Source organism: Oncorhynchus mykiss, chromosome 3 (genome assembly GCF_013265735.2).
Source record: "Oncorhynchus mykiss isolate Arlee chromosome 3, USDA_OmykA_1.1, whole genome shotgun sequence".
Lineage (NCBI taxonomy): Eukaryota > Metazoa > Chordata > Actinopteri > Salmoniformes > Salmonidae > Oncorhynchus > Oncorhynchus mykiss.
This window is the reverse complement of record NC_048567.1, coordinates 69,062,550-69,075,809: the sequence shown is the minus strand read 5'-3', so window position 1 is coordinate 69,075,809 and position 13,260 is coordinate 69,062,550. Positions and strand designations below refer to the sequence as shown.

The 13,260-nt window shown below is 44.4% G+C and overlaps 1 protein-coding gene across 1 annotated transcript in view; it reads right to left on the bottom strand.

Moving 5' to 3' along the window:
* Positions 1-13,260, bottom strand: part of LOC110504559 (unconventional myosin-XVI) — a 223,858-nt gene that overhangs the window by 90,583 nt on the left and 120,015 nt on the right. Inside the window, exons 17-21 of the mRNA XM_036975024.1 lie at positions 12,810-12,930; positions 10,074-10,191; positions 8,779-8,850; positions 8,536-8,677; positions 4,971-5,043 (exon numbers count right to left, since the gene is read on the bottom strand). Of these exons, the coding sequence (XP_036830919.1) occupies positions 4,971-5,043; positions 8,536-8,677; positions 8,779-8,850; positions 10,074-10,191; positions 12,810-12,930 (526 nt within the window). The remainder of the gene's footprint in view (positions 1-4,970; positions 5,044-8,535; positions 8,678-8,778; positions 8,851-10,073; positions 10,192-12,809; positions 12,931-13,260) is intronic.

The following is a 13,260-nucleotide window of genomic DNA, read 5'->3' as shown; positions in this document are numbered from 1 at the left end:
TACTACCATAACCCATCCATTTAAATATTGTGTCTTGCACATTCACCCTCCCACACAATCCACGTCTCAATTGTCTCAAAGCTTAAAAATCATTCTTTAACCTGTCACCTCCCCTTCATCTACTCTGACTGAAGTGGATTTAACAAGTAACATCAATAAGGGATCATCATACCCTGGATTCACCTGCTCAGTCTGTCATGGAAAGAGCAGGTGTTCTTAATGTTTTGTACACTGTTGATTGTGGATTACAGGAAAAGGAGAACCGAGCACACCCCCATTCTCTTCAACGGGACTGTAGTGGAGCAGATTAACTGACTCTCTTGGTCCAAACACACCAAGACAGTCATGAAGAGGGAACGACAAAACCTATTCCCCCTCAGGAGACTGAAAAGACATGGGTCCTCAGATCCTCAAAAAGTTCTACAGCTGCACCATCGAGAGCATCCTGACCGGTTGCACCACTGACTGGAATGGCAACTGCTCGGCCTCCGATAGCGAGGCACTACAGAGGGTAGTGCGTACAGCCCAGTACATCACTGGGGCCAAGCTTACTGCCATCCAGGACCTCTATACCAGTCGGTGTCAGAGGAAGGCCTTAAAAATTGTCAAAGACTCCAGCCACTCTAGTTGTAGACTGTTCTCTCTGCTACCTCACGGCAAGCGGTACCGGAGCGCCAAGTCTAGGTCCAAGAGGCTCCTAAATAGCTTCTACCCCCAAGCCATAAGACTCCTGAACATCTAGTCAAATGCCTACCCAGACTATTTGCATTGCCAACCCCCCACCCACCCTCTTTTACTCTGCTGTGACTCTGTTATTATCTATAGATAGTCACTTTAATAACTCTACCTACATGTACATATTACCTAGACTAACCGGTGTCCCCGCACATAGACTCCGTACCGGTACCCCCCTGTATATAGCCTCGCTATTGTTATTAGTAATTATTTGTTACTTTTATTTCTTAATCTTATTTTTTTAAGGTATTTAAAAAATATATATTTTTAACTGCACTGTTGGTTAGGGCAGGTAAGTAAACATTTCACTGTAAGGTGTTGTATTCGGCGCATGTGACAAATACAATTTGATTTGATTTGTATATGAACAGCATATGGAGCAATGAGTAGTGAATCAATCTCATCTCCTAGCCTGGCTGGCACCATGGGAACAGAACAGAACACTCAGTACTACCGCATGGACTGAACTATGAACTATGAACCTACAGCTCAGTGAACAACACAGAACAGAACATATGGAGGTAGGAGGAGGTAAGGTTGTTTGTGTTTGTGTGTGTGTGTTAGTGTGTGTGTGTGCGTGCGTGCGTGTGTGTGTGTGTGTGTGTGTGTTTGTGTGTGTCTGCATTATCTTATGAGTGTATATGAAGGATATCGCAACGATATGTCAGAATCAACAGACATAATTTAATTGTGGCTATTTAATTTACAGTTTACATTTGATTTAGTCTAACTTGTATTTCAGACTAATTCTGTAGTCTTCCTTCCTTCAATATCTACTCTCTCGTCCTTGAGTGCCGTCTATGACAGCGTCGGTCAGTCAGTCCCAGCAGTGGTGAAGTCTGTAAAGCATGAACTCATTAAGGAAAAGCTGAACAGGTACAATACAGCCCTAATGAGCACAACTCTAATTAACAAGCCCATGCCACTAATGACCCTGATCACCGTGTGTGTGTGTGTGTGCATCATGTGTGTGTTCACCATGTGAGTGTGTGTGCCATGCACACTGACGCTGTTGGTTCAGTTACACCCATCTCTCCAGAGTGTAATGACTGTGATCCAGTGTTTAGATTTCATTAACAGAAAGGGGCTCTTCCAACACTGAGCTGAATGATAGAAACCTGAACAAACACACTGGGGAACGAGGAATCACGGAGAACGGAGGAAGGCAGGGACGCTTTAACATTTTATTTTTTTCGCTCCGCCCCATCTAATTTATTTCTCTCTCTCCTCCTCTCTACTCATCTCTATCTACCCATTTCTCTCTCTCTTTCTCAGATGCCCTTGAAAGTTTAGGTCAGTAAATCCCTCTATTCCGCTTAGATTAGAGAACATGCTGAAGAAGAAAAAAGAAATTGACATTTTACCATACACACACACACACACACACACACACACACACACACACACACACACACACACACACACACACACACACACCACTTTGTTTTTGGGACATCCCAAGGCCCGTTGGCTTCAAACTGTGGAGGTAGAGATCAATAGAGACGGTGAAACATGGTGATGGTATTGAGCTACATGTTAAGCTGTACTGATTAATCTGCTAAACTGGACTAAGGCCTGCCCTCCCTAAATCATTACATTCTTAGCCTTGTCTGAGAGACTTTCTCTGGACCACTCTGCTCAATGGGCTTGGTGCTGCTGGGGACATGACATGATGATCTATCCTAGCTGAGGAACACAACACACATACCTGGTGTATCTCAATATGCATACTGCCATGCTCCGGGCACCCAAATCAGAGCACACAATGGTGAGAATATGAGTTCAAATGAAAGTATGCAAAACGGAGCACGTAGGGCTTCATTCGTAAACATTTCGAAGCATGAATCGATGCAAGTTTCAACTGAAATATTCCCATGACACAGCCATCACAACCACCAACGTCACAACATTTCTTGAAAACAATGGTGGCTGGTTTTGAGCTGGAGGGAAAATGAACTCTGACTTCAGAATGAAATGTTGCTCATTTACATGTCATATGTTGCCTGACTAAAATAGCTTATCTTGATATGTTAATAAACATACTGAACAAAATATAAGCACAACATGTAAAGTGTTGGTCCCATGTTTCATTAGCTGAAGTAAAACATCCCAGAAATGTTCCATATGAACAAAAATGTTATTTCTCTAAATTGTTGTGCACAATTTTTTTTACATACCTGTTAATGAGCATTTATCCTTTTCCAATATAATCCATCCACCTGACAGGTGTGGCATAAACAGCACGACCATTACACAGGTGCACCTTGTGCTGAGGACAACAAAAGGCCACTCTAAAACGTGCAGTATTGTCACATAACACAATGCCACAGATGTCTCAGGTTGAGGGAATGTGCAATTGGCATGCTGACTGTAGGAATGTCCACCAGAGCTGTTACCAGAGAATTTAATGTTAATTTCTCTACCATATGCCGCCTCCAACATGGTTTTAGAGAATTTGGCAGTATGTCCAACCGGACTCACAACCACAGACCACGTGTAACCTTGACTGCCCAGGACCTCCACATCCGGCTTCTTCACCTGTAATAAAGCCCTTTTGTGGGGAAAAACTCATTCTGATTGGCAGGTCCTGGCTCCCCAGTGGGTGGGCCTATGCCCTCCCAGGCCCACCCATGACTGCACCACTGCCCAGTCATGTGAAATCCATAGAATAGGGCTTAATGAAGGGCTTAAGAAGCTGCTAAGGTACACAATAGTAGATTTTGGTAGACAGAAGCTGCTAAGGTACACAATAGTAGATTTTGGTAGACAGAAGCTGCTGAGGTACACAATAGTAGATTTTGGTAGACAGAAGATGCTCTTTGGTAAAAGGGGTAAATTGGTCATCATAAAGAAAGGAGAATATCACTTCTTCTATAGTATTGCTTACTAGGTGTTGTCTCATAAATGCTGTAACCACTCCCTCTTCAAATCAGGGTTGATTGGAAAAAGCTGTTCAAAGAGGACGTTGTACTATCATAGTTGTACTCCCTGATGAAGGCCATGCAGCTGAAACGCGTCGGAGTGTTTCAACTTTGTTTCCAGTGAACACGCCATGAAGGCATTGTAATTTATTATTTGAAGAGCCTTGGTCGTCCTTTGTTTTAGATGCTTGATATAGTTATCTTGTTTAGGAATGAGAAGAGAGAGCAACAGGGCTGAAAGAAAGAGATGGACAATAACAAAACGCTGTAATGAATCATAAACACAGAAACACTCACAGACACAGACACAGACACAAACACACACAGACACACAGACACACACACACACACACACACACACACACACACACACACACACACACACACACACACACACACACACAGGCCATTTGTTGTGGGCCTAATCCAGGTGCGACACAGAGACAGGCATTGTGTCTGCTGTGGAGTTCAGCTGAGGACAGGACGACATCAGAGCACTGAATAACAACAGACCTCATCCCATTTATTTACTACACACTAACTGTACTACAGAATCAACCCTGCCTGAAAATGAACAGTGCCCAGTGGTTCTGGTCTGAAAGGGTTAACCATACACTCAGAACAAAAGGTGCTAGTGTAACGGATGTGAAACGGCTAGCTTAGTTAGCGGTGATGCGCGCTAAATAGCGCTTTTAATCGGTGACGTCACTTGCTCTGAGACCTTGAAGTAGTAGTTCCCTTTGCTCTGCAAGGGCCTCGTCTTTTGTGGAGCGATGGGTAACAATGCTTTGTGGGTGTCAGTTGTTGATGTGTGCAGAGGGTCCCTGGTTCGCACCCGGGTATGGGTGAGGGGACGGTCTAAAGTTATACTGTTACACTATCTAGTACCTTAAAGGGTTCTATGGCTGTCCGCACAGGAAAACCCTTGGAATAACTGTTTTTGGCTGGGTTGCATGTAGAACCCTTTTGGTTCCAGGTAGAACCCTTTTTGGTTCCATGTGGAACCCTTTCTACATAGGTAGGGTTCTACCTGGAACCAAAAAATATTATCCTATGGGGACAGCCGAATAAATACTTTTTCGGAAAACATTTTTCTGTAGATCTGGTATACAGTTCGCTAGTTGATACTTTTAAAACCTTCTCCACAGCCACAGACAGTAAGGATCACAGTAAATCAGTCTGCCCTTGAATTTCCCTCTTGTCTCTGACGTGAGAATATCTCAGTCATACTAGAGCCATACCATAGACATATCTTAGATAGGGAAAGATTGGAATCAGGTGAAAAAAAAAACATGTGTTGTGGAATGAACGTACCTGCTCAAATCCATTACTCTGGAATTCCTCAAATCCAAAGATGTCCAGGATTCCAATCTCAAGCGCTGGATCTCTGTGTGAGAAGGATGAATGGGGGGAAAGATTACCACAAACACACATGCAACCCACACGTTTGCTCTCACACGCGCACACACACGATAGTAGGCCTGCAAGTTCTAAAATAAACTGTTTACTGTTATCATATCCGTCTTGTAAAAATCACTCACAGAACAAATTATAAAACTAAAATATGTTGTCTGTTTTTAATGTGTGTGTGTGTGTGAGTGAGTGAGTGAGTGAGAGAGTGAGTGAGTGAGTGAATGTGTGAATGAGTGTGTGTGTCTGTGTGTGTGAGTGAGTGAGGGTGTGTGTGTCTGTTTGTGTGTGAGTGAGTGAGTGTGTGTGTGTCTGTTTGTGTGTGTGTGAGTGAGTGAGTGAGTGAGTGAGTGAGTGAGTGAGTGAGTGAGTGTGTGTCTGTTTGTGTGTGAGTAAGTGTGTGTGTGGCTGTATGTGTGTGAGTAAGTGTGTGTGTGTCTGTGTGTGTGTGTGAGTAAGTGTGTGTGTGAGTGGGTGAGTGTGTGTCTGTGTGTGTTTGAGTAAGTGTGTGTGTGTCTGTGTTTGTGTGAGGGAGTGAGTGTGTGAGTGAGTGAGTGTGTGTGTGTCTGTGTCTGTGTGTGTGAGTGAGTGAGTGAATGTGTGTCTGTTTGTGTGTGAGTAAGTGTGTGTTTGTGTCTGTGTGTGTGTGAGTAAGTGTGTGGGTGTCTGTGTGTGTGTGTGAGAATGTGTCTGTGTGTGTGTGAGTAAGTGTGTGTGTCTGTGTGTGTGTGTGAGTGTGTGTCTGTATGTACGTGTGTGTTTGTGTGTGTGTATGTGCGCGTGTGTTTGTGTGTTCATGTTTATGTGTGTGTATGTACGCGTGTGTTTGTGTGTGTGTGTGAGTGTGTGTCTGTGTGTGTATGTACGTGTGTGTTTGTGTGTGTGTATGTGCGCGTGTGTTTGTGTGTTCATGTTTATGTGTGTGTATGTACGCGTGTGTTTGTGTGTGTGTGTGTACGCGTGTGTTTGTGTGTGTGTATGTACGTGTGTGTTTGTGTGTTCATGTTTATGTGTGTGTGTATGTACGTGTGTGTTTGTGTGTGTGTGTGTTTATGTTTATGTGTGTGTATGTACGCATGTGTTTGTGTGTGTGTGTGTACGCGTGTGTTTGTGTGTGTGTGTGTACGCGTGTGTTTGTGTGTGTGTATGTACGTGTGTGTTTGTGTGTTCATGTTTATGTGTGTGTATGTACGCGTGTGTTTGTGTGTGTGTGTGTACGCGTGTGTTTGTGTGTGTGTATGTACGCGTGTGTTTGTGTGTTTGTGTGTTCATGTTTATGTGTGTGTATGTACGCGTGTGTTTGTGTGTGTGTGTGTATGCGTGTGTTTGTGTGTGTGTATGTACGCGTGTGTTTGTGTGTGTGTGTGTACGCGTGTGTTTGTGTGTGTGTATGTACGTGTGTGTTTGTGTGTTCATGTTTATGTGTGTGTATGTACGCGTGTGTTTGTGTGTGTGTGTGTACGCGTGTGTTTGTGTGTGTGTATGTACGCGTGTGTTTATGTGTGTGTATGTACGTGTGTGTTTGTGTGTGTGTATGTACGCGTGTGTTTGTGTGTTCATGTTTGTGTGTGTGTATGTATGTGTGTGTTTGTGTGTGTGTATGTACGTGTGTGTTTGTGTGTGTGTATGTACGCGTGTGTTTGTGTGTGTGAATGTACGTGTGTGTTTGTGTGTGTGTATGTATGTGTGTGTTTGTGTGTGTGTATGTACGTGTGTGTTTGTGTGTGTGTGTGTGTATGTACGTGTGTGTTTGTGTGTGTGTAGGGGTCAATGCAAAAATATAATATTGCTTATCTGACGGAGAGATGAGGCTGAAAAACATTACCAGACCAAGACCAAGGATCCACTGGCCTCCACCTCAACCCTGTGTGTGTGTGTGTGTGTGTGTGTGTGTGTGTGTGTGTGTGTGCGTGTGTGTGTGTGTGTGTGTGTGTGTGTGTGTGTGTGTGTGTGTGTGTGTGTGTGTGTGTGTATGTACGTGTGTGTTTGTGTGTGTGTTTGTGTGTGTGTATGTACGTGTGTGTTTGTGTGTGTGTATGTGCGCGTGTGTTTGTGTGTGTGTATGTACGCGTGTGTTTGTGTGTTCATGTTTGTGTGTGTGTATGTATGTGTGTGTTTGTGTGTGTGTATGTACGTGTGTGTTTGTGTGTGTGTATGTACGCGTGTGTTTGTGTGTGTGTATGTACGTGTGTGTTTGTGTGTGTGTATGTATGTGTGTGTTTGTGTGTGTGTATGTACGTGTGTGTTTGTGTGTGTGTGTGTGTATGTACGTGTGTGTTTGTGTGTGTGTAGGGGTCAATGCAAAAATATAATATTGCTTATCTGACGGAGAGATGAGGCTGAAAAACATTACCAGACCAAGACCAAGGATCCACTGGCCTCCACCTCAACCCTGTGTGTGTGTGTGTGTGTGTGTGTGTGTGTGTGTGTGTGTGTGTGTGTGTGTGTGTGTGTGTGTGTGTGTGTGTATGTACGTGTGTGTTTGTGTGTGTGTTTGTGTGTGTGTATGTACGTGTGTGTTTGTGTGTGTGTAGGGGTCAATGCAAAAATATAATATTGCTTATCTGACGGAGAGATGAGGCTGAAAAAGATTACCAGACCAAGACCAAGGATCCACTGGCCTCCACCTCAACCCTGTGTGTGTGTGTGTGTGTGTGTGTGTGTGTGTGTGTGTGTGTGTGTGTGTGTGTGTGTTAGTACATAAAATGTAAACTATTGAACCTTGATGTGTAAACTATGTGTCATGAATGATAGTATTGCTGTTGTCTTTCTGAAGGGCTTGTGTGTTCTACTGTTGACATTGCTACTGTTGGTTGTTAATGGGTATCTCTGCTGGCTGAAGGGCTTGTGTGTTCTACTGTTGGTTGTTAATGGGTATCTCTGCTGGCTGAAGGGCTTGTGTGTTCTACTGTTGGTTGTTAATGGGTATCTCTGCTGGCTGAAGGGCTTGTGTGTTCTACTGTTGGTTGTTAATGGGTATCTCTGCAGGCTGAAGGGCTTGTGTGTTCTACTGTTGACATTGCTACTGTTGGTTGTTAATGGGTATCTCTGCTGGCTGAAGGGCTTGTGTGTTCTACTGTTGGTTGTTAATGGGTATCTCTGCTGGCTGAAGGGCTTGTGTGTTCTACTGTTGGTTGTTAATGGGTATCTCTGCTGGCTGAAGGGCTTGTGTGTTCTACTGTTGGTTGTTAATGGGTATCTCTGCTGGCTGAAGGGCTTGTGTGTTCTACTGTTGGTTGTTAATGGGTATCTCTGCTGGCTGAAGGGCTTGTGTGTTCTACTGTTGGTTGTTAATGGGTATCTCTGCTGGCTGAAGGGCTTGTGTGTTCTACTGTTGGTTGTTAATGGGTATCTCTGCTGGCTGCCAATGAATTCTTTGCAGCGTTTAACAATGAAACATGTACACGTCTGTGACACACACACACACGTATGAACAGGCACGCTCACACACATTTGGATGTAGCCATACCCCGTGCTGTGGTCCTGTCCCTGTAGGTAGTAGTTACTGTTGTTGACTAGGAAGCTGAAGAGACGTCCGTACACGGCCTTAGCCAGCTGGTCTCTGGAGTTCTCTGACATCTCCACCGTGTGGCGGCGTGTGATGACATCACCTGAAAGAGAAGCTTAGAGTTGAGAGGTACTGTGTGTTCAGGGGTATTGTGAAGTAAATCAATGTTTGGGGAAAGGATGAGGACAGAGGGTGAGGGGTTACCTTTGAAGTACTGCACATCAGAGGTGAGGGCAGTACTCAGGTCATCAGAACACACCTGTAGCATTCCAGACACTAGAGAGAGAGAGAGAGAGAGAGAGAGAGAGAGAGAGAGAGGGGTGTGAGAGGGGGAGAAAAGAGAGAGAGAGAGCGCAAGACAGAATGAGAGAGAATGAGAGAGAGTGGAGAGAAAGAGGGGGGAGATAGATAAAATTGGAAAGAGAGGGAGAGAAAGAAAGAGAGAGAGAAAATAGAGTGACAGAATGAGAGAGAATGAGAGAAAGTGTAGAGAGAAAAATAGGGATAGATAAAGAGAGAGAGAGAGAGAAGAGAGAGAGAGGTGATAAAAGAGCAGAAAACAGAGATACTGATGGGGTGAGAAAGTCATACTAATTTAAACCCTTCATTCACTGACAAAAACTGTTCAAAAAATGACTTGTCAAACTATAACAAACACACTTCTCGCTCCAGCCTACATGATTCACTGTGACATCACTGAGCCGACGTGAAGAGTCAACCTCCGCCACAAGTCAATACTACTTACTTAATCAGTGATGCTGGCAGCGCTTAGCCATCCCTGGAATCAGGGCACACGGACAAGCACATAAACAGGGTGACAGGAACTCAGAAACCCAATAACCTCACATCTCCTTGACAACAGGGCCCTGTTTTGGTGTGGGGGTAACGTGATTTTTTTACAGGTCACAGTAACACATGTGTGTAGTTGTGTAATGTAGTGTGTGTGTGTGTGTGTGTGTGTGTGTGTGTGTGTGTGTGTGTGTGTGTGTGTGTGTGTGTGTGTGTGTGTGTGTGTGTGTGTGTGTGTGTGAGTGTGTGTGTGTGTTTGTATAATATAGGGGGTAACAGGGGGGTAACAGGTCCTAAGTGGGAACAGGGGTTTTCCAAGCAGGTGACTATAGCTGAGTGTCTGACACACCAACTGCAAATACATAACAGAATAGGAGAGAAAGTGTGCATGTGAGAGAAAGAGCGAGAGGGTGGGAGGAGAGAGAGAGAAAAACAGAAAAGGGGAGGGAAGAGGAGGAGACTGCAGCAGAGCTGGTGTAAACAAGAGGATGGTCACAAATACAACTGTAGCTCTCTCTCTCCCTCTCTCTTTCTTTGCCCACCTCTCTTTCTCTCTCTCTCTCTCTCCCTTTCTCTTTCTCTCTCTGCCCACCTTTCACTCTCTCTCTAACTCCCCTTTTCTCTCTCACCCCCCCCCCCCCTCCCTCTGCTGTCAGCCTGGTGTCAGTGCAGAGCGTTGGCCAAGGTCATGTGACGGGGGTGATGCTGACCTTGCTCCAGCAGCTGCAGGTCAGAGGGGTAGGCTATCTCAGCGTCTGTCAGGGCTGTGAAGCACAGGTCCCCAACATGCAGCACTGCTGACAGCAGCATAAACACACTGTCCACTTCCTGATGGGTAGGGAGGGAGAGAGAGAGAGAGAGAGAGAGAGAGAGAGAGAGAGAGAGAGAGAGAGAGAGAGAGAGAGAGAGAGAGAGAGAGAGAGAGAGAGAGCAAAAAGATAACTATTTGACACACTGGAAAGAATCAACCCAAAAACAGAGCAAATTGGAATGTTATCTGGCTCTAAACAGAGAGTACACAGAATAAAATAAAACATCCTTGACTATGTACAGACTCAGTGAGCCTAGTCTTACTATGGTGAGACACCGCCATAGGCAGACCTGTTTCTCAACAGAAGACATACTATGTGCTCACTGTCCACAAAATGAGGTGGAAACTGAGCTACATTTCCTACCCTCCTGCCCAATGTATAACCACATTAGAGACACATATTTCCCACAGATTACACAGAACCACAAAGAATTTGAAAACAAATCAAACATTGATAAACTCCCACATCTGTTAAGTGAAATACAACAGTCTTCCATCACAGCAGCAAGATGTGTGGCCCATTGCCATGATAAAAGGTCAACCAGTGGAACACAAACAACATTGTAAATACAGACTATATTTTTCTGTTTATTTTCCTTTCATACTTCAACTACTTGCACATTGTTACAACGCTGTACATACCCAATAATATACCATTTGAAATGTCTATATACTTTTAACACTTTTGTGAGTATAAAGTGTACTGTTTCCCTTAATTATTTCCCTCTTGTTTATTGTCTTTTCCATTTGCTTTGACAATGTAAACATTTGTTTACAATGCCAATAAAACCCTTTGAATTGAATTGAATTGAGAGAGAGAGAGAGAGAGAGAGAGAGAGAGAGAGAGAGTGTGAGAGGGAGAGAGAGAGAGAGAGAGAGAGAGAGAGAGAGAGAGAGAGAGAGAGAGAGAGAGGGAGAGAGAGAGATGTTTACTGTAAATGTTAGTTCATTTCACTTTTGTTTATTATCTAGTTCACTTGCTTTGGCAATGTTAGCATATGTTTCCTTTGCCAATAAATCCCTTGAATTGAGAGAGAGAAAGATAGCCAGCCAGCCAGCCAGCCAGACAGACAGACAGCCAGCCAGCCAGACAGAGAACCACCCGGCCACTCCTCTCCCTCTAATCTCCTTACCTAACCTTTCACCTTACCTAACCTTTCTCCTTACCTAACCTTTCACCTTACCTAACCTTTCACCTTATCTAACCTTTCACCTTACCTAACCTTTCACCTTACCTAACCTTTCACCTTACCTAACCTTTCTCCTTACCTAACCTTTCTCCTCCAATCTCTTCTTCATCATTCCTCCCTCTGTCTCTCTCCCTTCCTTCCCCAACCTCTCTCTATCTCTCTCTCTCTCCCTCTCTCCCTCTATCTCTCTCTCTCGCTATCTCTCTCTCTCTCTCTCTCTTTATCTCTATCTCTCTCTCTCTCTCTCTATCTATCTCTCTCTCTCTCTATCTCTCTCTCTCTAAACAAAAGTGAAATATACAATAAAAATGAACAGTAAACATTACACTTACAAAAGTAGTTAAGTTCATTAGTTAAAGTACAAAAGGGAAAAAATAAATAAAGGTTTTATTTACAATGGTATTTGTTCTTCACTGGTTCTTTTCTTGTGGCTACAAGTCACACATCTTGCTGCTGTGATGGCACACTGTGGTATTTCACCAAATAAATATGGAAATATTTGTCTCTAGTATGGCCATACACACTTGTTGTTTGTGTCCCTCCCTCCTTCTATCTCTCTCTCTCTCCCTCTCTCCATACCTCTCTGTGTATACCTCCCTCCCTCCCTCCCTCCCTATGTGTGTGTGTTGTGTTAACAGGAGCTGATTTCAGTGTGATAAACCCAGTTATTAGTCACTGTCTGACACTCATACCTTGTTGAGACAGCCCAGAGTCCCAGACAGCACATCCCCAAAGGTCAATCCTCATTAAGAGCCTATGTCTCTCATTTCTCTCCCCCTCTCTACATTGTATAGAGTCCTGCAGTAGGGGAGGAGAAGACATTACCGATAGAGGCTCTTAATGAGGATTGACCTTTGGGTCTGGGCTGTCAGTCGTCCCCCAACAAGAGTTTAGAGACACCCATGGGTAGTCTCTCTCTTTCTCTCTCTAACCCCCTCTCTGTCTCACTCTCGCTATCATCCCCGCCTCTACCCCCCCCCCCCCTCTCCACATGTCAATCTCCCCCGTCTATCTCTCCCCCAGGAAGTACCCTTGCCCCCTGCCACCATCCCACAGTATAAGCTGCTGGCTATGGGTGGGATTAAAAGGTGAGATGGTGTCACTCACCGCTGACAGATGCTGACTGGAGTCTATAAATAGATGGTTATAATGTGCTGAGAACACACTCAGACTGTCCTCATACCAGACAAGGGACAGTACAGTCTGTACAGTATAGTATACTAACATGCAGGACCATGTGTGACCGTCACATGCAAGCCTGCTTACAAGGTATATGCACCCACTGACCCACAGATATACACACATACCATGTGTGTGGCAAATTACACATGCAGATACGCACACATACGCACACACACACACACACACACACACACACACACACACACACACACACACATGCACACACACACGCACACACACACGCACACACAGTGTAATCATACCAGTTTATTGAAGCCCAGTGCTCTGAGGGCCTGTTTGATTGCAGTGAGACGGTCTCTACTCTGAGTTGAGGCAGTGGCCACAGGAGGGGAATCTACTGCTGGAACACCTGCAGTCAGGTACCTAGAGAGAGACAGACACACAGAGACACAGTCAACATATACTACAGATGATAAACTACAGCACAGAGAAAACCTGCACTCAGGTACCTAGAGAGACACAGACAAAGACAAGTGAGGAACAATTATCATGTTCTACAGAATGATGCAGCACAGTACAGTGCAGAGAAAACCAGCAGTCAGGAATCTAGGGAGACAGACAATAGACAGATCGACTTATCATGCTCTACACTAAAGACATTCTAAACTACCGTACAGAGAAACCACTCAGATAACTACACATAGAGAGAGGAGAGAGTTCGCACATTATAAACATACTGCACTGTATCGATGA